At 35.7% G+C, this 27,134-nt stretch overlaps 1 protein-coding gene across 3 annotated transcripts in view; it reads right to left on the bottom strand.

Moving 5' to 3' along the window:
- MAP3K2 (mitogen-activated protein kinase kinase kinase 2) overlaps positions 1-27,134 on the bottom strand; it is a 52,552-nt gene that overhangs the window by 8,446 nt on the left and 16,972 nt on the right. Inside the window, exons 2-15 of one of the 3 annotated variants that reach the window (XM_050339428.1) lie at positions 24,458-24,527; positions 21,993-22,111; positions 20,366-20,406; positions 17,795-17,894; positions 15,846-15,959; positions 15,123-15,222; positions 14,054-14,184; positions 11,923-12,002; positions 9,951-10,018; positions 6,920-7,012; positions 4,257-4,463; positions 3,362-3,510; positions 1,595-1,726; positions 462-591 (exon numbers count right to left, since the gene is read on the bottom strand). In XM_050339428.1, coding sequence (XP_050195385.1) covers positions 462-591; positions 1,595-1,726; positions 3,362-3,510; positions 4,257-4,463; positions 6,920-7,012; positions 9,951-10,018; positions 11,923-12,002; positions 14,054-14,184; positions 15,123-15,222; positions 15,846-15,959; positions 17,795-17,894; positions 20,366-20,406; positions 21,993-22,111; positions 24,458-24,461 — 1,468 coding nt within the window. In that variant the 5' untranslated portion in view covers positions 24,462-24,527. Of the gene's footprint in view, positions 1-461; positions 592-1,594; positions 1,727-3,361; positions 3,511-4,256; positions 4,464-6,919; positions 7,016-9,950; positions 10,019-11,922; positions 12,003-14,053; positions 14,185-15,122; positions 15,223-15,845; positions 15,960-17,794; positions 17,895-20,365; positions 20,407-21,992; positions 22,112-24,457; positions 26,753-27,134 lie in introns of those variants that run through there. The other 2 variants (XM_050339425.1, XM_050339427.1) reach the window with 2 other exon arrangements.

The raw sequence follows: 27,134 nt of genomic DNA, 5'->3' as shown, positions 1-27,134 counted from the left end.
GGAAGAAGTCTGAATCATTTGATCAGGTAAGTCACGTCTTCCAGTCACTTCCTGTACCAGTGAAGTGCTGGGTAATCTCTATACAACTGATGAAACAGAACTCTGCAAACATAAACCTTCCAGTCATGATGCTTTCCTCTCCACATTCTATTTCTAATGACATCATCCTCCAATGCATTTAAAACTATTGGTACTAAAATTAAATCAAAGAACTTTATCTTAATTGTTTTGCAGACAGAGACTACAGAAATATTGTCAAAAGTCTGCTAGAACATCACAAAGATGCTTATTTTTCCTCCCTCAGGTTACAACAATGGCAAGACTGAAAGATGGAAAGCAATCTCATTGATTTTAAGTCAGAATTTTGGCATTTCAAACTTAATTACATTTTGGCACTTCACATAAGACTGGAAAATGATCAGTAATAAAGAGCACTGAACTGTGCACAGAACTATCCTTACCTTTAATATCTCGATGGACAATCATATTACTGTGCAAATAGTGAACTCCTTCCAAAATCTGCCGCGTATATTTACGAGTCACATTCTCTGTGAGTGCTCCATACGATTTCAATTGGTCTTTGATGGAACCCTATGGCACACAAGAAGTATAAAACACTAACACACCTAGAGTCACAGGTGATCTAATAGTACAGTTGAACTTCAACTAAATTTATGCCCAAAACACAGATATTTAAAGTTACAATCATTCTCAATATCAACTTAAAAAGTACAGATATGGTTTTACCTCCACTGAGAAAAATATATACTTTGACCAAAGAGAGACTGGGTAGAGAAGTCATATACTGAAATATTAAACTATTAACTTTAAAACTGTTAGGCAGCTGAATAGTTCCAGTGCAATGTAGAGAAACAGAGAACAGCACTACTTTCACTCCAACACCACCCTCAACCTCTTTGGTGATTAAAAGGTGATGCTCAAGTTGGACACAATACATGCCCTTTACCTATGTTAGTTTATACTCTGAAAAAAACATTGTCAAGAAAAAAACACCATATGCTGGAGGATAGTGCTTTATGTAAAAATTAGGAGGTAAGTTTTCATACGAGCACATTTTATTTAACTCTGATGACCCCACTTGCTGAGAAAATGAAAATGTACCATTTTCTGACCTTATAATATCTCCTAACAAAGCAGCAGAAGAGCAGTTCAGCATGTATGTAGGTGCCACACAAAAAACAAGCACCAGGGTTATTTTCTGTATGCACTTATTCCCACCTTGATCTTAGCTACTTCTTGTTTTCCTGAAGCACAGCAAGACAAAACAGTAAAATTCAGGAAGATTCAAGAGTTTACTAATGATAGTATTGTCTTTTCAAAGATATTGCCAGGCACTCCTTATGCCAAAATCAAACACAGGGAGCTTTTGTACAAACCACTGTAATTCTGAAAACACAAGAAAGCAATGGAGAAGATGGGGGCTGTACAGCACTTGTCAGTAGCTGTCTCTGGCAACTGTTTTTAACTTGGACAATTTTAAATATCTGTGTGCACTTATGCAAAAACTGACTGCCTGGGTGCTCGTCACACTGCACACAAAGGATGGCTGAAGTAGCTGGGCTCTCCTGCTTACCCCAGGCATGTACTCCATGAATATTGAGAGTGTCCTTTCTGGTGGATCTCTCAAAAAGCCGTAATACTGAACGATCCTTTCATGCAGCAGATTTTTCAGCAACTGAATCTCACATTCAAGTGCATTTACTTCCTGGAAGGACAAAACAGACAAGATTTACCATGCTTGATGTGATAACGATAACGTTTTGGGTTTGGATTTTTTAAAGCAGGATAGTATATACATATTGAAGAGTTATGCAAACTAAGTAACAAAATGCTCCTGCAGCTTATGTAAAGTTTATCATTTTATAACAAGAAAATATCACTGTTAAATTGCAGTAAGTAAAAAAACCAAACTATGGCTTTTCTATAAAATTATCTTTGGGATGATTTTGCTGTTATTTCATTGTTTCTCTTATTTTGAAGTTATGTTTGTTTGTTCAGAGCACAGCAGATATCAATATGTGTGTGAGGTCAGTGATCATGTCATAAGCCTCCAACTGGATTAAAGAAAACAACAAAAAAAACAAAACACAGAAAAAAAAATCCCTTTAAATCTTTGTAGCGGAATAATTAGCATTAATTCTTAGCATTTCCAGGATGATAGACTATACTTTAAAAATGCCTTTGAGGACCACTTGAGGTTGTAATAATGAAACATAACAAAGCAAAACATTAACACAGCTGGTGCTTTCTCTAGAGCTATTTAAAATACTAAAATTTTGCAAACAGGAAGTAAGATATTTTGAAATGTACTGTAGAGTAAGATGCTGGGAAAACACTAACCCATGAATTCAGATTTGACTAGATTACAAATTTCACCTACAAGTTTTTCATCAAAACTTCATTTTTATCCATCACAGGCTGATACCCTTACACTTCTGAGGTTAGAAAGAAAACAGATTTTTTAGACACAGAGAGGTACATATTACAAAATGTTATGGCAAAGGAAATCACAAAACTGTTGCTACAGGAAAGATACTACTATATTTTATATTTAACAATTCCAAAGCATAATCAGCTGTTCTGTTACATTTTAAAGAAGTAGCAACAACAACTACACTAGAAATCTACAGCACAAGTGATTGTTGACTTTTTTCCTTGATCCTACATCACTAGTAGCAGCAACTATAACTGGCAGCCACTCAATTCTGCAATCATGCTTACAACCATTGTTTCCCCGGCCTTGCTCCCCACAGTGCAGAACGCAGTCCTAATGCAGGGAAAGTAATAATTCTCTTTCCATCCTGTAAAAAGCAGCAAGTACGGTTTGGGAAAAGAAGAAATAGAAGATTGATGCTACTTTTAAATAGTTTCTCTCCTACAGCGTCCAGTAATTAAAGATGGCTCCATTTTAGAGAGAGAAATAAACTGACAAGGAAACTTGTGTGGTTTAGAGAGAAATGCAGTGAGTAACAGCAGCTAGTCCTGATGAGCATAGTTTAAAGAAAGCAACACCAAAAAAAAAAAAAATTATCTGTTTCAGAGCACATTTCATAATAAAATGTTTAATTTTAGAGACAGAAACTGCACCAAATCTTTATGTATGTTCACTGCATAAGCAGATGCCTGAACCTTAAAAAATGGGACATAAAAGTCAGGTAAGCAGACTAATTATCTGTCATACGAACAAAACAGGTTTACAAACAAGGACATGAAAACACTACATGGTTTAAAACATGTTCAAAACATGTTCATCCTGTTCAAGGAAAGGAACATCAGTCTAGTTTAAAACAAACCACTTCAACAGAAGCCCTTTACAAGGTCTCCCTTTGGTATCACTTACCTTGCTGGTTTCTGGACTATCAGGATCAAACTGAACTTGTTTAACAGCCAGTTCTCTTCCAGTATCAGCATCATAACACAGATAGACTCTGCCAAACGCACCTTGACCCAGCAGTTTACCAAGTCTCCAGTTAGTTGGAGCTCGTGGTGCTGAAAATATAATATGTTTTGGTTTTCAAATGAGCTTGTTATTCAGCTGATCGAGAAAAACTGGAATACACAGAAAATAATTTTTTAAAAGACTACATTTCTCAACAACAGAGACTGTGCGCCTAAACCTCCCTGTATAAGTTACAAAGATCAATAAAACTTCTTGTAAGATGGAAAACTTGAGCTACTTAAATTTATTCATAAAATAACTTGTGGTAGAGATAGACATACTTAAAACAAGCAACAGCTAATCTGAAAAACAGAAAAGGCACATTAAACAAACTTAACTTTTGTTAAAAATCAAGGCATGATTAAAATATACCAGCTACTGAAGTCATCACAAGGTATATTTGCTCCTGATGTGCTACCACAGATATGAAATAGTACCACTTATGGTCTACAGTTTAACAGAAAACTTGACTAACATATGCAAAAATAAATAGTAACTGCAACCTACAAAACCCCCTCAGGTCCTCAGGAGTCTAATAAATAATTCAAAATATTTTTACAATGTTTTATTATCACAGATGTAAGTTCCATATAAAAATCTACATGAAGGTTGGCACAGTAAGCAATGAATATACTGATGAATATACTGATGAGGATTAAGTCTTGAATTTTTCCTACTTAGAGAGATAAAAGCACATTATTCAATTGCATGTATTTTGATAATATGCTTAGTTTTGACATGATATACTTGCAAGGTAAGAATTTTACAGCAGGGTTGACAAAATGCCTTCACTTACAGCGACTGGGTGGGCTGATGTCCATGACTGTCAAGGTAGGATTGTCTATGTCGCTTCCCCTCCTCCTCATTCGGTTATCTTCGTATTCCGGTGTAAAGACGCTGCTTCCGCTGCTCGTGCTCAGCGAGTGATCAGTGGGACTGAAACTAACTGGTGATCGGAAGCTGTTCCCCTGAGTCCTTCTGGCTCTTGGAAAAGTTTTACGACCTTCAATGATACACAAAGAACGCTAACGTCACTCTACAAAAAACCAGTGCTATGCAATGTGTGTATGCAAATAATTTATGAATTCTGCATCATCTAGTTCAAATCTGCCGCAGCATATGATAGGACACAATGATTGTGAAATTTGCTGGTTTAACTTTCCACCTAGAAGGAAATAAACATTCATCACAGATGTATGTAAGGATTAGACTGAATCAAAACACCCTGCCTCTGCTTTTATTGCTCTATTAATGTGTAAATATCAAATTTCTGATAAAAAGGAGAACAAGATACAAGTTTACAGTCCCACGTGCCCAGGCTGGCATCTTCATTCTGCAAACCAGTAAGAACTGAATGCAGAGAAAGACTGACACATGCAATCAACAGGAAGAGCACAAAACAAAACAAAAAAACCCAAACCAAAAACAAAGATACAAAAAGAAAACAAAACACAAGCAATGCCTAATTTGGAGGTGGTTGCAGCAATAGAATTAAAAAAAAAAAAAGGGCACTGATCTTCAAAATGTTAATTACAATTAGACGGCTAACGCAATTTATGTTAATCTATTTAGATAACACAACTATTTTTAGGACAGCATCAGTTGACGAAGTTTCATCCTACAGAACTCAGCAATAGCTGAAGGAGTCTTTAATTCATTAGGTATTACACTGGAGGAGGAGTTCCCAGAGGACTGAAGAAAGCAGATAAAATATCTTTGAAATAGTAGACTCAGACTTATATACTAGTCTGGACAATTTAAATTCCAAGAAAGGTATGCAAACAAGTTATTAAAATTGAGAAGATAAAAAGGTGATAAACCAGTCATAATTGGTTTGCCACATGTAGCTAATCTAATTTCCCCATTTCAACAGGACATTTTCATAAGCCAACTAATTAAGTGTTGCACAGACCAACTTACTACATAGAGTATACCCGAGACAGATTCAGAGCAGTTATCACTATTTCTCATCAAAGGGGAAGATAATTTTGTGGACATCCAGAGTAGTTTACCTTCAGTCCACTTCCATACACTATTTTAACTGATGATGTACATATGATGGAACATAATGTGCTGAAATATTGCAGATGACGTCATGTTAAATGTGGCTAAAAGTCCATTTAAAGATAAAAATCAAAATTGACAATGGCATTGGAAGTTGGAGATGAATCAGAAATCAACAAAATGAAATTCAGTACGGAAGTGCAACATATATACTTAAACAGAAATCTAATGCAGAAACTACAAAGTGTGTAATTATTGGTTGGCTAAAAGCAATGTAAAAAAGGATAAAGAAACTATAACAGATCACAGACTGAGCAGCAGTCAGAAGGGGGACCAGGAAAAAAGTGTCATTCTGCAATATATTGATGTGACTGCTACCTACTGAGTTCTGGCTATAGCATGTATTATACAGAAGCTGGCCATGAGAAAAGCCTCAGCTAGAGTAGAAGGAATGTAGATGTGGGTGTTATAATATGGTCAGTGACAAATTTTTAAGAGTGTTAAAATGTATTAACCAGTTACTAGCTTCATTTGCAGGAAAATGGTTTAGGAGACAGAGAAAGTTAAGTTATAAGATAAGCTATCTTGAAGTTGGTTACATAAAGAAAGTGAGTATCTCTTCTGTTAATGCCAATTTAGAGTTTACTTAAAAGTCAGTGTGACAGATCTTTGCCTCCTTAATCTTGCCTTAGAGCAAGGGACTGGACTGAAAATGCTTTGCAGTCCTTCAATTTGATATTTCTGTGATTTCTGTAACATAATTCCATTTATTGTTGTGTTCATTCTACACTGCAAATGAAACTATCTGGTCTTGGGAGAAATTTCTTCTTAACACTTCTCAACTACTGCTCAACACACCCAGAATTCTGAAAATCCTTCAACTGCTTCTCTTTCCTTCCTTTAGAAATTTAATGTGTTAAAACTGTATTAATCTTATTACTGTTCAAACCAGTATTGTACCTACATCAGCAGGTGCTGCCTTGCATTCCAAAAATTGATTTCATCAGCTATTTGTTAATTCACAGTTTAAATCACTGCTCTTTGATTTTATTTATTCTTTTAATCTAAGAAATTCCTAACAGGAATTCCACTGTATTTGAGATTTCTTAAAGCAGAACAAGAATTGACAAACTGACATACCTACTTCAGATAGAAAAGGGTCACAAAGGTCAAAAGCTTATACTGGATGACTTGTGCATGGCCAAAGATAGAGAACAGTTAAACAGCTGTGCATATGAGTCAGGAATTCTGTAATCCATAACTTTACCAGATGTAAAACTACTCAGCAGCTCTATCAAACATTCAAAGTTTAGCAAGTGAGTTTGGGGAAAGAATGTAAGGCTTCAATTTCTCCAATATTTTCATCCATTAAGATTTTTACAAACTATTTATTTTAACTCACATTTTAGGAAGAGAAAAACAGATTAATTAAACTGTTGCAGTACTCACACTTACCATCATTGTAATCTTGTTGATGATATGAAATGTGGTATCTTCGGGGATAAGTCCCTCCCTTTCCAAATTTCTCAAATATTGGGATATCATACTCTACTAGAAAATAAAAAGATAAAAAAAATTAAAATGTGACAAAAGCATATTAAACTCATCACTTTGGCTTTAAAAAATTAAACATGGGGGAACATATCAGAGGATATGCTTCAAGTTGAAACATCAGAGCAAAAACAGATTACAGAACAAAGCCACAAATCCATCAACCCACAAGAACTAAAAGGACATTCAAAAGTTCCAAGGATCAAGAATTCCACAGCTCAAGAGATTTGCTTAAAAGAAAGTCAGAGGACTACAGCAGGCATAATTACTTCAGTTTTAAAAGTAGTTTCTAGAGCAAAAACTACTCTAAAGAATATAATTTAAAGATGCATAAATATGAAAAGTTGATGAATGAGTCAACACAGCCTGAATTACTGAACTACAATCAATAGGTCTGATTTTAAAAATTATTAAAGGAGAAAAGTATTCACCAAATAAAGGAAAAAGTCCCTCATGCATAAATAATTGGTTAGAAGATAAGTACATAAGAAGGGAGGAAACAGTCAACAGTTTGACAGGAATCTGGGCTAAAACTCATGCAGTTTAATTATGTATGAATTCTCTGTACAGAATAATGAATAGCGAGGTGACAAAATGATTCTGAGAAATAAAGCCAACTGCAGAATTAGAGAAGGCCCTTAAGAATCTATGTGACTGGATGTCAAAGTGGCAAATGAAATTAAATGTAGGCTTGCATAAAGGTTTGTGATAGAGACTTCCAGTAAGCAGCAGCTGAACTCTATATTGGCTAGGAAGCAAATGAAATGCTGTAAATCATTAAGATACACTAAACAAAGTTTTGATTTATTCCTCCATAAAGAATGTAGGCCTCCATATACTAGAAAAGCAACAGCTCAAAGGGAGACAAAGAGGTCCATAAAAAAACCAAACCAAAACAATCCCCCTCCCCCCCAAAAAAACTCTAATGAAAAAAACACCTCCCAAAAACCGGAATCATGAAGTGCATACTTCTTCATAAAATACAATAAATTGCACAACTTCTTGTTGCAACAGACTGTTGATGCTGAAAAAGTTTATACAAGTTGAAATAGGGACAGGAAAACTTTGCAAAAGGAAAAAGATCCAGCGAATCACAGAAGAATATCTTGCATTTGCAGAACCCTAGAGCTATACACAACTAGGAATATATTCTGAGGGAGGAATACTACATGTTCCTCTGCAAAAGCCTGGTACTGGTTGTGGCAAGAGGAAAAACTAGGCCAGATGGACATTTTTTCTGCTTTTGTTACACATCAAATCATGAGAATAAATACTGAATATGGAATGAATGATTGCTGTCTATCCCACTGTTAACATACCAGAGCATCCCACAGGAAAAAAACTACAAACTCACAGAAAAAAAAATATTTCAAGATCATCCTACTAGTAAAGTAACCCTAATAAACACAAGTAAATTAGATTAAGATTACATGAAAGGCAAACTAATTTCTGACATTTCCAACTTCTTTGGTATTTACCTCTGCCACCTAAACGTTCCTTATACAAAGTTTTAGTCTTATTTTCATTTAAAAGTGGGGCAATCTGTTAAACACTCTAGAATCCTTAAAAGGGAAAACTCACCATTGCACAATTACCTAGACAAAGCTTCACAAACAAAATAAAAAGAAGCCTTAAAAGTATGTAATAGACCAAAAAAACACAACCCCCCTTTGATTTACTGGAAACTAATTATTGTTCAACAGTAAAATTCTGTAGTGAGACATGACCATGACAGACACTTCAGAGCACTTTCAAGGTTACCCACTGCACTTCACAGCCTGAACCCTGCACAGCAATTTGGATTCAAGCCAGAGTATGGTATGAAAAAAACATTAGCGCTGATGATTAATTTATAGGCACAGCACACAGTTCTCCTTCATCCTTTCACTTTGCAGTGCTTTGAACTACAGAAGTTATGAGCATTTCAAAGTGATCATTATTTCACACAGGAGAAAATGAAGGCCCCACATACTGGTTTTGGCTGGGAGAGAGTTAATTTTCTTCATAGTGCCTCCCGTGGTACTATGTTTTGGACCTGTGACCAAAACACCGTTGATAACAAAGGGATATTTTAGTTATTGCTGAAGCACATTTGCACATAATCAAGGAGTTATTTTGTTTCACACACTGCCCTGCCAGCTGGTAGAGTAGGCTAAGGGCGCAAGAAGTTGGGAAGGACACACCCGAGACAGCTGACCCCATATGACCCAAGGGATATCCCCTACTGTCTGAGGTTGTGCTCCACAGTAAAAGCTGGGAGAAACAAGGAAGAAGGGAAGACATTCAGAGTGATGGTGTTTGTCTTCCCAGGTAATCATTAGCTGTGATGGAGCCCTACTTTCCCAGAAATGGCTGAACACCTGCCTGTGGATGGGAAGTGGTGAATGAATTCCTTGTTTCGTTCTGCTTGCGTGCGCAGCTTTTGCTTTACCTCTTCAACTATCTTTATCTTAATTGACAAGTTTTCTCACTTTTACCCTTTGATTCTCTCCCCGATCCCACGCAGGGGAGTGAGTGGGCGACTGTGTGGGGCTTAACTGCCTACTGGGGTTAAACCACAGCACCCCAAAATGAAATAAATTAACACAGTTATATGCCAACTTAGAGATGAATGTTACAGTCCAGTTTAACCAACTGCTGTGTGCCCCTATGCACCGCAAGGTTTTTTCTTTTCACAGAAGCAGACAGTTACACTATGAACACTAACAGTGGCATCACACACAATAATCTGGAAGAAAACATTTAGAAATTCTTGTGTTCCCATGGTATCTTTTACTCTGTTCATTCGGATTAGATTTTGTTGCTTTGCCTTCTCCTACCACACTAAGTTTGTGTAATACAATAGCTCTCGATGTGAATGTACCTTCTCAGCCTTATTATTTGCTGCAAGAGGAACAGTTCTGGAAAGTTTGTATGTCCAGAGATTTGTACCTACCTGAGAATTCCTGATGATTATCTGGATAGCTCTGTGCTCTTGGCATCCGAGTTTTGGGATAGTTGTCCCTGGAAATGTAAAACATACAGAATCTAAAAACTGCTGTTAATCTACTGCTTCAACATCTAATATTACTGCCTCACAATTCCTTACAACCAATGAAAAGCTACCGCTATAGAAGAAGTTGCTGCACCAGTTTAAGTGGGTGGAACTCAATTCTGAAACTCAGATCTAGTAGGTATCTATAACAACTGAAGATCAGTAACAATGGAAAAGCTTATGGAGTTTAATGTAGTAAGAAAGCAACAGACTGTTAATGAGCGATAATATTAGTAAAAACATGAATTATCACAGGTAAAGCCACAAAGAAACACTGTTATGTTTAACATCTTTATGGCTAAACACAAAGGTTTACAGACTGGCAAAATCTGTTATATAGCCTACAAAAACTCTTTGGGAAATTTAACCAAAGAAATTGTAGAACCTTTTGATGAGAAAAATATTTCCTCTTCTCTCCATGAAAGTCATAGGATTAAGACAGTGATTTTGTTAAGTTATAGAATAATGAAGAATTTTTGGTTCTTACGTGATCACACTGTTTCTTACCTACAGTTGGTATGTAACTCCCAGCCACCAAAAGGAATGGATGGGATTGCCAGTCAGAGCAATCGATTACAGTATATTTCCATAAACATACCAAAACAATGTCCTCCTTTTTCTGGTAAGAATTTCTCTAATGGGTAACAGAAGCTAAATGGAGACACAAAACCTACGTCTTTGTAGGAAATATTTCAATGGGGAAAAAAAAAAAGGAAAACAAACTAAGTAGAGGTGACAAATTAAGTAAATAAAAAACAACCAAAAGAAGTTCTGAAGAAGAAATATGAGTTGTATTAAGATTGCTTTGTTTCCCCTTCTTCCACCTACCCTTACTCCACAAAAAACATAAAAATTTGGCAATTTGGTAGAATTTCTATTCTTTGGATCTACATTAAATATTGTGTGTTTATAACCTATCACACTACAACCACGAAATACTTTTCACATCTATTGTCTTCTTGCTTGTGAAATGAAGACTCATTATTTAACTCAAAAATGTGTATGTTAGACCAAATGTATTTGTGTACTCAAATCGCACCTTCTCATATGAGACAGTAATATGGAATATTATAGCTCTGATTTGATTGCCACAGGCAGTGATTTCCAATTCTTTACCTTTTTACTAATTAAATTAAATAGTGCTATTTGTATAGGAGTTCCAAATAAACAAGTAGCCAATCTGCACAACATTACACCCAAGGTTATTTTCCTGACCAACCATAAGGCAAACAGGAGTATGTTCTGCTTGGCTTCGCTGGTGGACAGTGACCCTCTCAAAACAGGAATCCCTTCAGAGGTCAACCCATTACAGACCTACAGACCTTCCCCAGTACGTGCTGCCTCTTGCTAAATGACGGGCTTTAACAAAGGAAAATATGTGGAAAGCCTGCAGTGGGAAAAAAGGGAGAGGAATGGACAGTGATCGCCTAGAAAAGGATAGGATTGTCTGTTGAGTCTTTAAATGATTCCATCGTCTTCTTGAAGTGGGTACCCTCTGCCTTGGCAAAGGAAAGCCTCCTTCATATGCCAGTGCCTTAGAACTGTAAATTTAATGGGGTGGCTCACTGCCAGGAAATATACTTCACACATATGTAAAACCTGGCAACATCTAGTAAAAGTCTTCAGTGCATTTCTGTAGGATGTGAAGTCTAATTTTTTTTTTTGTTTCAAACACAAATTACTTAAAAAAAATAAAGCTAATGTATTTTCCAAGTATTAGTAAGCAATTAAGTTTCAATAAGCTTTTATAAATGTTCTGTAACTTAGAGAGGGATTTCTGGAAGAAATTCTGTCACTAGAGAGTTGTTATACGTTACAACTGATAAATTATGCAATCTAATAAAGCTAAATAATGAATGTAAATAATTTTTACCCATCTAACGGGCTGTCAAGTGAGGGACAGCTTCCCGAGCCAGAGTTTTCAGGACTGCTTAAAGACAATGGATCCAGCATCTAATAAATAACAAACAGAGGAAGATCGACAAGTTCAAGTATGTTTTTTGAAATTTTTTAAAATACTTTAAGGTTTCTGCTTTGAAACAGCTAATGAAAAAATCCAAACCAGATAAGACCTGGTAAAAACAGAGTGGAAAGCTCATCTGTTGTCTTAAAACAAGCTCCCTCCTAAAATGAAGGGGTTTTTTGTATATTATGTAACATCTATTATTTCCTATGAACTGCACACTAGTCTTTTGCTGTAAATTAAACAGTTACCCCTCCAATTTTTATGGTCTGTGCTGCATTTTAAAGGTCCTTGGCATACACTTTGCCAAACACCAATCAAGGACTTATTAAAGAAATGTCTAGAAAGTGAGTTTGCACTCTGTGAGTCAAACACTTAAATAACTCTGTACTGGGGAGGACGACATTTTTAAGTTCAGGAGTTTTACTCCTCTTTTCTCATGCTGAACAGTGGGTCCTGAAAGGGATAAAAAGCCCACTTGCTGCCATAATAATTACTTCTATAACCTAATGCAGTATGGCCCAAATGGCAGCCCACTTTTACCCAACCCATCATCTCTTCTGCACAAGTGTGGGGTCTGCTGTCAGTGTGAATGGCTGTGCTCAGACAGATCAACAGCAGAGCAAAGCCCTCCACTCTCAAATTCCCTTCTTGTCTTTGTGAGGCAGGCTGTGACAGATAAAAGCAGCATGGTCAACACTTGCCAAGGTGATGTGGTACTTTAGTGGGGAGGGAGGAAACAGAATTTGTGAGTTCCTAACATCTGAAACTGGCCCTTGAGGCTGTTAAGGCTGAACTAACCTGGCTTCCCATTAAAGTAAAATTCATTAATTTAAACCTGCTGACAGCTTACACAGCAATGCGTACATGAGAGATTACATATTTCTTGAATACTCAGGAGTGAATGGACATCCCAGGCCTCAGGTGTTATCATCTGTCTGACCAGTCATGGTCAGACCAAAAATGACTTGGTCCACATCAAAAGTAATCATTTCACTCAATGAATCTAGACCTGCGATGGATCTGACCATGTGGTTATGATAAAGAATAGCACCCAGTTCTAGAAAATAGGAAATTCAGTCTCTATTCTCAGCTCAGTGATTAAAATTGTGCAACAAATTGCACAATCCCTTTGCCTCTGTTTTTATTCTATCATCTGTCTCTCATTTAGTCAGCTCATAAAAACCACTGCCTCTTGCCATTTGTAAATACAGTGCCAATGTCAACAACAACTTAAAGTGATTTGGGTATGCAGCATTATTTTTCTTTCCTCCTTAAAACATCTTTCTCCACTGCCAATTCTGTGAGCCATTACATTCCTGCTTCTTTTCCTGCTGTTTTTAAGGTCAATTTTGATATTCAGAGAGCAGGATTTTTAGTCTTGCTGAGTGTGCTGATATCCTGCACTAGTAATGCAGGCGAGTAAGAACAACAAAATAACATACATTTGTGAACTTTACACAAAAACCAAGTGACTTTGGAAAGTATTTCAGAGCTTACTTATGCCAGGCCCACTGCCATCCCCTTGCCTCTACCTCAACACAGTATCACAGAGAATCAGAGAACATTCTGAGTTGGAAGGGACCCACAAGGATCATTAAGTCCAATTCTTAAGCATCAGTTAAGTCCAAATAACTCTGACAAATCCAAACTCTTTCCTAAATTCTCCTTCAAATATCTGGAAAAGTGGTAAAACTGTCTTTCTTACATATCCTTCTCATTAAAATAAAGGGGTTTGTGCTTTCTAATGTAGACATTTCTGCTGTTACTTATATTTATCACTACCTCACTGAGCTATCATGGGAATTAAGAATACTATCTTTGTCCTTGTAGCAACATATTTAATAAATTGAAGAGACTTACAGAGAAAATAAACTGGGTTCTACAAAACTAAACAGCACAATTATTTAAACCTTCTCTCACCAATCATGTCTTCTAGAGTTAGCCTCTTTTTTTTTGCTGTTCTTTCAAACAATTCCATACCCTTAAGTAGTATTTCATAAAGCAACCTAACAAAAACTTTAATAAATCACACACCTACCTGATCCATACTTTCTGGAATGAATTCACCCTCACTGTTGATACTGGTGAAGGACCCATTTCGAGCCACCTGATGCAGCTCATCTGGAATGTATCCTGGGGGAGGTGAACTCCTATCACGAGTATTAGAACCTTGTGAAAGAAAAGGGCCAGTCAGAGTCTCTGCATTAACCCAGAATCCAGGGGTTTTACTCAAATGCTTCACAGGCACTGAGCCTGCCTGAATCACTTCTTCCTTTGGGCATTTCCCAAATGCCTGTGCAATGCAACACTTAAGTACAGCATTTAAAATCTGCAATCCAGGAACTATGAAAAATCTGGGGCAAAGTTGCCTCAATGGCATTAAAAGGAATTTTCATTATACAGGAACAGAAACCCAATTTGCTCACAGATCTAGTTGGGTAAATTTCTTCTTTTGAACAAAATCAAAATCCAAACCCTTCCACCTATGTCAACTAATCATTTCCAACTCTTGAGAATTTCAGTTTTTCTTTGTAGAATACTAAGTCTGTAAGAACATGAATACATATATTCATAATAAATGCATAATAATTAAATTGTCTGGAAAATTATTCATGAAACTTTCTAGTTTCATAATTAAATTATGAAGTTAACGTCACACCAATTTCAAAATATTAACAAGCAAAAACATTATCTCAATGCCTAAATAAGTATCTTACAAAAATGTTCACACATTAAAAAAATATGAGGGTCCTAAAGTGTGCAAGAAAACACGCTGCCATACAAACAGATTTTTCAGTAGCTCATTCCTGTATCTGAAAATAAAGGGGAGTACTAACATCAGCTTCTTAGGTTACCATCAGTTACCTCAAATAATTCTACATACATTTATTTACCTGTGGGGTTTTTGGGTAATTTTCTGTATTATATATATTTAAACCACTTTTGACTTAAATTCCAAATCTACTCCCCCAAGTGCAAATTCTACATTAGAGTCATTGATGAGTATGAGAAATTCAAATACTGTGTGTTGAGAGTAAAATCCTCATGAAGAAAATACCACAAAAGAAAACCTTTTACAATTAAAGCTATTGAAATATGCACCTTACCTATTACAGACAGTCGCCTTTTCCTGTCTGTCACACCGAACACTGTATTATCTAAATCTTCCAGTGAGGGCAAGGGTTCCATATTATTTACACTGGGTGACTGAAAATGCATAAATATTACAACCTGTCATTATTACTCTTCACAATGAAAAAACTTTGTAAGCTTTACAGGTTTTGTGCAGTACAGTTCTTTTTTCAAGCAGTCAAAAAAGCAGCTTGCCAATTTATATCATAATCCATCTATTTTAGTAGCTCATTCTTACTCTTTAAAAATAATTTTCAGTATGTACCAGTACACAAATCCTATGAATACCAATGCCATGGTTTGTTAGATAATACCAAAATACCTCAGCATTTAGTCTACAGTCCACTATTCTTTGCTACAACACTGAACTTCCCCCAAAGGAGTGTCACCAACGTGTGACTTAAAGAACAGTTTCAAATAACTACCGTTATTTAATTTTTATGTGCTTTTCAAATCTGTATCACTTTATCATCCTACTAAGGAACACTTTTCTACCACTGTAGGGAAGACAAGCAAAGAGAGGGACCTAAGAAAGAGTTAAAACTGAGTAAATACAAAATGCTAATGGATGTTTAAAGTGAAATCAAGAAGCAATCAGTATTATTTTTAATTGGAAAAATGCCATCTTTAAGAAAAGATACAAATTATACTTCAATATGAAAACTTGGGAAAAAGACATTTAGCATGTCAACTCATACCTGTGTATTTCCATGTATTACAAGCAATATCTTCAGACTCTTCATATGTACACTACGGTCAAGCAGTTCAACAGCTTTGTCCAGGTCATCCTGTGTGGTTAATGGAATTACAAGCTACGAAAGGGAGAGGAAAAAAAAAGTCTTAAACAGGATACAAGAAGGAAATGAGAAAGTCAAGTGCAGAGAAACAAATAAAGGGAATACTTTCTTTCATACCAAACAACTTAAAAATAAAATTTATTAAATGATCCCTTAAGTTAGCATCAAAATGTCTGAAGTTCAACCTTAACTCTTCCTTCAGATGTCTTCACTAATTACAGCAGGTGGAACAAGTCTTCATAATCAAAGAACAACCATTTTGCATATATGCAACTTAACATCCTACAAGTTTCAGAGAAACGGGTGCAACAGGGTCAATGTATTTACCATTGCCTAAATTATCACAAGTCTGTAAGATAAAGATAAGTCTTATTTTATAGAGCATAAAGCAGACTTTTCTATCTCAAATATTACAACTATACTTGTTTGAAACTGCATCACTAACAAAATTTCTCCATTGAAAAACAAAATTTGTCAAGAAAGTATATCCTTACTTCCTTAAGGAAGATGTGATCCACATCTAGTGCAACAACTCTAGTCCTCACTAGAATCTTACTTGGATCTAATTAATTAGAATTAACTTGGCATACATGTATCTTTAGAACAGAAAACGTTACACCAGTTAAGTGCTATTGAGATCTGAATTCTATAACGCATAAGATCAGGTTGTGTTTCAGGAGTGTACCTTACAACTTCTGCTTGTAACAAAGGAACAGCACAATACAGAGTTTTAAATCTATTCTACTTGTAAATAGAATCAGTCAGTAATGCTTAAATACACCACCAGTCAAAATACAGTAGTTTTATACAAAAAGAAATGGGATTGATGAAGAAGGTCTTGATAAAATGAAGAGTTTGTACATTTGTTAAGTTGCAGTTTTAATGTTAATGATACGTTATTACCATCCCATTTCTGAAAGGTGATGGGATGATTCGTCAACTAGTGCAGAAGTTGACAAGAAGAAAACCTACTCAAATGCCTAAGAATCTATCAGTGGAAGGAGCTGAGGCTAAAGCATTATGAAGGGCCATTGCTTCTGACCTTCCTAATCTCCAAAAGCCTTCTGTTGGAATTCTTCATTTTGAGGATCAGTTTCGCAGAAGTGCCTGGTAATGTTACCAACAAACAGCAATTACTGCCATTTTCTTCTGCAAAGATGCAGATTAGATACAGCAATTATGTTGTGCATAACCACAGGAATATTCCTTTATGAACTTTGCTGACTCATGGCAAAACCCAGAAGTAATTCATAAGAACGGATCCTGCATCTGTAAGTTTATTTGTTGTAATTCCATCTCTGCTTCTAAAGGAAAGCTGGAAGTAATACTGATCAAGCATAAGTGGCTTGACAGTGCTGGCACTGTTTCCAAGAAATCTTTGGGAACCAGCCACTTTAAGAGGAGTAACAGTTAAGCCTATTTCTCCAATCTAAACAGTAAATAAATGCAGCATTCTAGTAATTACCTAACAAGATTAATCCTTAAAGAAAGGAGTTTACAAGAAAGGATAAATGTTACTTCAAATTTACAAACACAACAAAGCTCAAAGAGGTAAAGACTTTCCCAAAGTCATGTAACAGGACTGTGGCAGATCAGAAGGACAATTTACCCATTCCTAACCAAGTCTGAGACATAATTCATTAGGATACTCATGAAACATTTCACATATTTCCTGTCTATCCTAATTTGGACAAGACTTACATATTTGAGAAAACACACACTAGAAACCTGGGGGTTTGTCACAGGAGTGAGTTTTGTCACAGGAGTGGTTCCCACTACTTAGGAGAGCAAATTTCAGCCTTAAAACAATCAATGTCCAAGGTAAGAATTCAGAGGACACAGAATATTACCTCATTATTGCTGTAATGTAAATCCATAGTCTGTCCAAAAGCAACTTTAGCTTTAGCTGCAAGATCTTCAAGTTTAACAGGCCTTGGTAATTGCAGGATCCTGAAAAACAATTTAAGTTTTAAAGAATTTTTGTCCATTACCTATGAAAATCTGGTAACTCATTACTTAAGAACTATCTTAGAAGTAAATTTATGACTAAAAAGATCATAAGAGTCTATGCTTTATTCACTGTCCTTCATATTTTGAGACTTTAAAAAAAAGAAAGAAAAGCAGTGAGAAAGTTAAAAGGGCTAATCAGGCACAGAATTAGATTTCATTGTGACTACTGTACTTGCTTCCATATGGCTTGCTTAATTCTCTGCAAGCCTCCATTTCAGAGGCAAATTCTTAGAAACTTCTAAAATTTTCTATTCCAGAAAACTAAGACAGTGCAGTACCACAGGCTGACAAGCATAAGCATCAGAAAGGAATTATTCCCTTTTTTGGAAATCTGAAAGACTATCTTACCTGAGGAAGGTAACTTAATGTCACCATCTTTACCATAATGAACTACACTCTCAAACTGCCCAGTCCATCACTAACTGTGCTTCAACTGTGCTCCTGTAAGAATGGTGCAGTTGTAGATCAACAATTCAGATTTTGTTTTAACTCAATGTCTCATCAAACCAGTTAGCCCAAACTGCCCTTTTACTACAGAAAACTACTGTATTTTTTGAAATACAACAGCATTAAACAAAAAAAGCATTTAAAAATGATTAGGCTATTGAGGTACTTCCAATTCACATTCAAAACAGAAAGAGCACTCAAATTCTGTAAAGTAGAAAAGTTAGCAAAGGGTAACTGTTCCTTACTTCAGTGATTCAGTTACTACTACACTGGTTAGGGGACAACTTGTCTCACTGAAATGAGGCTAGAAGCCAGGCCACTTCCAATTAAAAATTATTAAAAAAAAAAAAACCAAACTTAAAAAACCACCCAAAACAAACAAAAGCAACTAACACTAACTCTCACTGTAGTTAACAATTTGTGCAACAAGCTTACAACTCTACCCATCACACTGCCAGCTCCTTGGAACAAAGTGCCACATTCACCACTGAAAGCAAGTTTGAAATCACTTCTGGTTTTCACTTCTCTTTTTCAAAGCCAGTGAGAAAGCCATTGCATAGCTTATTTTTCCTGCATAATTTCACTACTTCATCTTTAGAGCTACATATTCAGGCAACAAAAGTATTATAACTCATGCTGAGCAATGAGCCAGGGTTGCTCAGAACCTCTGGGCAAGTAGGCTCAAGTCACTTGGGATGGTGCAGAACAGAGCTAGGCCCATCAGCATAAAAGCTTGGGAAAAGTATCTTTCCACACACTTATGTTATGCTTGTTAATCAATTCATATTGAATTGATTAACTCAGTCCACTGTGAAAGTGAATTATGATAAACTGCAAAATGCACTGTCCATGCAGACTGGCAGCAAGTAAACATCTCTCTGTTTTAAATTCATGCTTCCCCTTATTTCACAAGAAATAGTTAGGTAGAAGAGTCCTCAATTTTCAAAGCTTTCAAAAAGACTTATTTCCTCCAAATTACTTACAGCACTCAACCATTACTGATGCACTTTAATGTGTGATGTTCAGAGAAGTGACAGAAAGAAGCTGAGGAATGTTAATACTGAGGGAACTTACTGCTACTTTACTGCTCCATTTACAGAGAGGGCACACACTGTAATCAGCATGGACACACTCTACTGCACGTCACACCAAGGGCTGCCCAGAAGTAGTATAGGTTTCATTCTGAAGCAATTAAGAAATTTACAATTTCTACTGACAAACAGCATGACCAGGATATTATTTCCCTTTTCCTTAAGTATTTTCAAAGATCTTATTCTATAACCATTTCTCTGCAGGCAGAATGAAACTTTATGCTTTCAGAAAGAGATAGGCAGGCAAAATGAGTTGTCCACAACCAGTTCTGCATGGACTTGTGCACTGAATTCTGTAAAGGCTTTTAAGCAGGCATTAGAGCAGTGATATACACAGATTCTTGTATACTTTAGGCAGGTGCATCAGCCACCTCTCATAAAAAACATGAACATAAATTTTAACCGATTAAATGAAAATAACCTGAATGTAATAAATTTTCCACTTACAGTTCTCAGACTGGTACCTTCAAAGTACAATCCAATACTGAGATTTAAGATCTAGATCTCTTTCTCTGGGTGTTACAGTAACAATAAATTATCATGCATTTATTGCATGCACAATGAAGCAAAAAAATTTTTTTCTGGTCTATTCAAACTATTCTAATGATCTAAGTAATTGATCAAGGCTACAAACACGTATCTGAAGGGTAACCAAATGAAGGATGCTCCATAGGACATAGGTACAGTATGATACTTCCACATTTATGTATACTTAGAGCCCACATTTCAAACAGTTAATTCTCTTTAAATTATCTTCACATAAAAATTAAAGCTCAAACCAAATACACTTAGAGATCTGAAACACTTTGAAACTTCATGATAGAAGCACAACAAAACTCTATAAATAATTAAGAGACAAGGTTGTTTCCTTACCTTTTTTCACCTCGATGTTCAAATTTGACTCTAACATCATTCTGTACGAAAAGACATAAAGGAACCACTATTAGTTCTTTAACATCTCCTTTAATGAAAGCTATGAACTCCTATTCAATAATCCTACACCAGAACTAAATTCCATAATTATTTTCTGTCCTTTCCAGTACAACAAGTATCTAAACAAGCTACCTCTGCTGAAGTACCCGAAGAGGCTTAAAGTGTGTAAAAAATACAAAAACTTATTCTGAAGTACAATGAATGCTTCTGTAAGTAAACACATTATTTTCTATCAACTTATTTTAATATTATAACAGATTTATTATGACTTCAAATTCAGTGTGGAACTGGTTACCAAAAAGTTCAATATCCTGGACAGGCAGGTAGATATAGCTACCAAAAAGAGGTTTTTACATACACTTTGCAGCTGAGCATTCCAGGCTTAAGAAACATATCTTGTTTCATAAGCATTACCATAGAAACCCACACATGTAATTATGCCAAAAGTCATGCAATAAATTTCCCAATAACCATATCTGTATATATTTGCAGTAGAAATAAAATTTGCTTTTTGCAAAATAATAATTTTAAGAATCAAATTGTATTAGCACCTATTGCAGGAAAACCAAGAATGCATTATCCAAGTAACAACATTGCATTCTTCCAAAACAACTGATTATCAAATTATTACCTTCAAAATTCATAAACTGAAAGAGAAGGATAAACATTTTTTCTAACTTTCTAAACATGTATTATGCTCAAATCATTTTGGATCATAAATGTATTTTACCACAATGTCTAAAGTCACAGCTCAGACATGAGTTATATGACACCAGCAAAGCAGCACTGTGATATACACTGAACTCGTACAACTTTTAAAGCACACAATGAAAAAGATGCAGCCATTGGATTTTGACAGTTTAAAAGCCAAATATATAGGAATATATATTAAAAGGTTAAAATAAGCATGAACTGAAATTTCATTAAATATTGAACTGTAAATTAAGGATCCAATCAAATAAACATACAGTTAATTCAATTAGGGCAAAAGTCTTTGTCCTCTCCTAATCTCTCAGTATAGCAGTTCAAACCTATCAACTAAGTATTTACTACTTACTCCATTTCTGTTTAGTATCTAGAGAAAACAAATACAGCTGAAAAGAACTCACATTTCCAGCACATGAACAAGCAAGAAACCGAGGCCAAAGATGCAGTAAAACAGCTTAAGCATGTTCCTGCTGCTGTACTGACATTCTTTGGTATGGTACAGGTGACAACTGGACAATCTACTAAACATATAAAATTCTTTCTTGATATTTTAAAATAGCATAGTACCAATATAATAATAACAACAACTATAAAAACACTCTGCATGCAATGTCAAAATACCTCTATGATCTTCAATTTATCAGTACAAGAGTTATTTAGGCAGATACTATGATCTGCTCTCAAATGCCCCCATTTCATTTTGCTGCTAATACAAGAACATAAACAAAGAAAATGGCAGCACATGTGGGAGACTAACAGCTCATTCTGGTATGCTCACTGGTCTGGCAAGAAAAATAATTACAGAAGTCACAGCAGGACATTCCATGTTCAGTAGGTTAGTGAGGATATTAAAAATTACCTGTTTTTTAGGTGAAGATGACTTTGGTTTTCCTGTTTCTTGCTGGGGCAATACAGGACGACTGGCCTTATGAAGCACAGCCAAATCCTGCATGATTGAATTCAAAGCTTGCTGCTCATCTGCTCAGGGAAAAAGACCAGACGAGTATAAAAGACTGTTACATTTGAAGGGCATTACTATCTCATTTCACAATTAGGCAGGCATTATTCTAAAATCCAAAAGTTCTCATTACACTCCAATACATAATTGCCAAACTAAAAAAAACTGCTGCTGCGTTGCAAATGTTTTTATTTTATTTATCATTAACAGTGCTTAAGGAAATAAACAGCTTAATCAGTAACCACACTCAAATAGCAAGTTTAAAAAACTGAAGTCATAACAGAGACTTCAGCTCTACACAACTGCAGCCTGTACTAATAAAAGAAAGGGGGTGTAGGTGGAAAAGCCTTATCTACTTTGTTTCAAATAATATCCATGGCTGAGACATTTACTAGAAATTACATTTCCCGTCTCTCTCAGAAAATAAGAAAAAAACACAAGCACTTTTGAACCATTTTCCCTCTGTCCTGAACAGGTATGATCATGCCCATTGGAAGCATACACAAACTCCCAGAGGAACACCTCAACTGCTTCAGCATCTGCTGATAGCCCATGAAGTAATTAAAAGAAAAATTAAAACAAAAACCAACAATAAAAAAACACAACACATAAACCAAAAATAAAACACCACAGAACTTTTCCAGGACTGAAAATACAGAGGATCTTAGGGCTTAAAGGAAGAATTTATAAGGAGAAAAAGAAGCACTGAACCCAGGGGACAAGTCAGGGGCAGGAGTGCTACATAACTTAGGTTTCAATTTCACAAAAAACCCTAAATCCTGAAGATCTGCCGCAGCTGTGATGGCCTGAGGCCATGATAGGCAAGATTTGCTCTAGAAATTGGATGCTCCTTTAGATAGGAAAACACTTAGGAGCTCAAAAGCCTGTACATCCATCACTAAGAGAAATTTATTTCTAATGTTTTGTATTAATTCCTTGCCCGAGCAATAGTACCTGCACTCAGCATGCATCTGGAACACTGGATGACAAAATTTATCTACAAAGGTGTTGATTGTGGACCTTCATGCTCCTTCACAATGAAGGAACATTGCGAACAATTCAATATTTGTTGAAGAATTCACTGCTAAATGCTGTGATTTACAAAGAACCGTATTTCTCAAACAAGGACCTGAGAAAAGCTCCACATTAAAATCAGCAAGTAAGCATTCCAAGTGTTCAGCAACCATGAGAATTCCTTCACATTTTATTAAAATACAACCAAATATATCTATTATACAAGGAAATTGTGGGATTTAAGTGTTCTAATTTAATAGATTCCTAACAGATCAGAAAGCTGGTCTGAAAATGAGTACCTTTGATCATCACTCATGCTGTCATTATTCATAACTCTACTAAGATATGCAAATCTATAAAAGGAAGTTTTACTAGGAATATTTAATGGTATAACTGAAGGCGTTCTTGTAGCTCAGTTATTCTTTTCTCACACTAAAACACACTCCAAGATCTGCCAAAATTAAAGAAGTTACACTATTTTATTGTGTTATAGTCTATTCTAGTGCTCAGCAATGGTAAAAAATAAATTGATGTTTTAGCAGTTGATTGGAGGTTTCATTCCCAGTGGTCACTGTGTTGCATATTTCATGAAACCAAAGAACTGTGGTAAAGTGTTTAAAGTTTACTGAATATCCATCCTGACTCAACAGTCACTCCTCTCACACAAAATGTTGCAGAAGATCAGAAATCTGAAGAGTGCTGTATTCCCAGATTAGGCAACTTGATTATTGAGCATAAGGTCAGGAACATTAGTATAACAATAAAAGATGAACAAAGGCAATATGAAAATATGTGTGTTGTGGTTGGTTGGTTTGCTGGGATTTTTTTGAGAGGGAGCACCGATAAATGATTACAATAACAACGTGGTCAACTCATTAAAAAGCACGCACAGCTTGAAAATCTAAAATCTAAAGTAATACAAATGTGCCACATATTTAGAAAAACAGACCATCTACACAGTCCTGGCTTTGCATTGCAATGATACAAGGCAACAACATAAAATTCTTTAAAATAGACTTTGTGGTTTGGTTTTTTCCAACAGTCATTACCATTTAGAGCACAGTAAACACTGTTCAGTACTCTATTACCATCAATCTCAATTTCCTATATTTAAATCTTTAAGTTACCACATAATGAGGGAAAAAGTACTATATTACAAGGGAAAAAAAAAAAGAGAAATATTTTGAATACTGCAAAGCTCCTGAACACCGCCTTTTATACAGGTGCTCCACTGCGTTAAACAGCCAAAGCACACATTTCCTAGGAATTGTAGTAAATTAATGGTTTTAGTGCTCAATAGAAATGAAGAGTATCTCAACTAAATTTTTATGTATGTTACATGTAAAACTTACCCATTACAGCAACAAGTCTGAAAACTCAAACTTCAAGGAAAGGGTTGCTTCATTAGCATTGTTTTATTCCCTAAAAAGCAAAACGAAAAACCCCACAATTACTGAAGTTTTCAAAGCCATGTAAAACAGCCAACTCTTCATTGTTTATGGGCAGATTTTCTAATATTCTACATAGCAAATATGATTGCATAAGGCACATATACAATGTGTTGAGAAAACAGATACTGTCCCCAAAGCCTCACCAGCCTCTGAGCAATGTACATACTTTACGAAGACACAAAAGCCTGAACTAAATATTCTTCTAGACTTAAGCTGATTTTAGACTCTACCTATATCCTTAAATGATGATTAGTAGTTTAATTAACTATAACACTCTACTACGTGGGATACCCACTACTCCAGACTATTAAAAACTGATTCTTTTTCTACAGTTCCACATTGTATCTGGTGTGTAAAGTTCCATGTTCAGAACTACAGATATAAAAGGTCCATAATTTATAAATACATATCAGACTCACAGCACAAATCAAGAGTCATCAATACCTACTGATTATATAAACTAGAAAACTTTGTGTTATTTTTCACCATAATTCAAGATCATAACATAGATATCCTAACATTGCTGAAAGTAAATGGTTCTGGAAGACAGCAAGTATTAACTTTTAGTATACAATGTATGTTATCCAGAAAAGCAGAAACATAAGGAGGAGCACTTTTATGAAAAAAACCTGTCAGAATATCTTCAGAATTGGCCAACTGAAAAAAAAAAACCAATAATGAAGGACCAATTAAAATAATCTTTCTATGAGATGTCATTATGGAGGTTAACAGCAAAAACGGAAAGACATATCCCCAAACAAACAATGAGATTTGCTGCAGTACAGGCTACCACAGGAAAAATTCTGATTTTCTTAATGCAAGAGAAGAAAATTCTAATTTCTTAAGCACTCACTGTAACTAAGTAGGGAAGGCCCATGTCCCTCCTCCCCTTTGTTGACTGCAGTGGACCATCCTTCCTTGTGACTCAAGAGAAAAAATATTTACCTTACTCTGATAAAACCAAATTATTTCCCTGCTAGTTCATTCAAGGAGCTACACTAATAGAATATGACTCCTTTTTTTCCCCTTCTTTAATCAAAATTTGCTTTCCTTTGGTTTAGTTCCTTATGAGTGTCAAACGACCCCTGAGACCAGCACAGGGCAGCCTGTGGGAGCACATGGCTGAGAAGAGAGGGGAGGAGCTCTTTAAGCACCAGTCAGTCAGGTTTCCTTGCTTGAATATTCTGCCAATTTTCTATCTAACAACAAATTAATTATAGTTGTTCAAAAGACTTCTGAGCATCTTCAGTTCAGCATCTAAGATTCTGGCATTGTCTCCTACATTGGACTTGAGAGTCATATGAAGGTCTCTCCTAAATAGTGCCTTTTACCTACATATCAGGTGAGTCACCTACTACTGTCTGTTTTAAGCTCTGTAATAGCTCAGGCTTTTAATGAAGACCCAGAGGTCCCACTATGTAATCAGAAATCAGTTTGGTTGAGAGAGCACACAAAAGAGCACATTCAAACTAAAATAAATCTGAAAATATGATGAATGTGCATTCAGAGTTACAAACTCCCAAGTCTATGGACAGCCTCAAAACAGTAACTGAATTGTGGAAAAGAAACTCCCATCTAATGCCTTGTAAAAAGTCTGTAAGAGTATGAGAACTAAACCTGGCCTGGGTGGCCCACAGCCTCTGCTTTTACTACTACATGGTCTCTGGCCCCTTGATGCCACGACAGCAGAAGACACAAAAATTCTGTTTAAAAAAAAAAAATGCATCAACCAACTAACCAAACAAATGCAAACCCCAAAGTAAAAACTAAAACTAAAAAGGAAAAAGCTTCTGTTGTACCCTCATAGAAAAGGAAACACACGAAGACACAAAAGCAGCAGATTTGTACTAATCTTCAGAGAGAAAAACGGGCTGAATTTTCAATTATTTGCTGAATGATAGTGCCCAATATCACTCAAAATAAGGAAAGCATCTTTGGACCTTGCACTCACATAAGATGGCAGAACTGGTTTACTTAGTGAACTGGGATTACCTTTATAGCCTTAAATATCACAACTAATATTTTTGCCTGATTCTTTGCACCCTTTGCATTCCTAAGAGTCAAAAAAGCAAACAGAACATACATGAAATTATTTTCGATGCTGTTTTTTGTATCAGCAGTTGTCTTGGGGGATCTCCCAAAGAATTACTCATTAAAGATGTTCATAAAACATCTTTTTAATTCAGTATTTGATTCAACTGTCTTTAAATGAGAGCTAACGTAATTTTCTTATGCCTGTTTTAATTATGTCTTAATACATTAAACATAAAAATATGTTTCATGACTTTGGATGAAATACTTCTGTAATACTTCCTTGAAAACACTTCAAAGAAATACAATGGTTCTGTGAGGCATTTTAAATCTTCTGCCACACCTGAAGAAAACCACACCAAGTTACATCTCCAAACAAAACCACTCCAGATGTTCTTTCTAAACCTAGCTGAAAAAAAATCAAAACAACTTAGAATCTTGAGATATTTGAGCTACAGGGCTCATATGGGGCTGAAGAAGAAACATTTTAAAAATATCTTCTCCAAGTTGCTCCAGCTACAAGAATTCATCCTTTATTATTTATGTG

This window comes from Myiozetetes cayanensis, unplaced genomic scaffold (assembly GCF_022539395.1).
Source record: "Myiozetetes cayanensis isolate MyiCay16 unplaced genomic scaffold, myiCay2020 scf9, whole genome shotgun sequence".
NCBI lineage: Eukaryota > Metazoa > Chordata > Aves > Passeriformes > Tyrannidae > Myiozetetes > Myiozetetes cayanensis.
The sequence above is the reverse complement of the archived record's forward strand: the minus strand, read 5'-3'. Positions and strand labels throughout refer to the sequence as shown.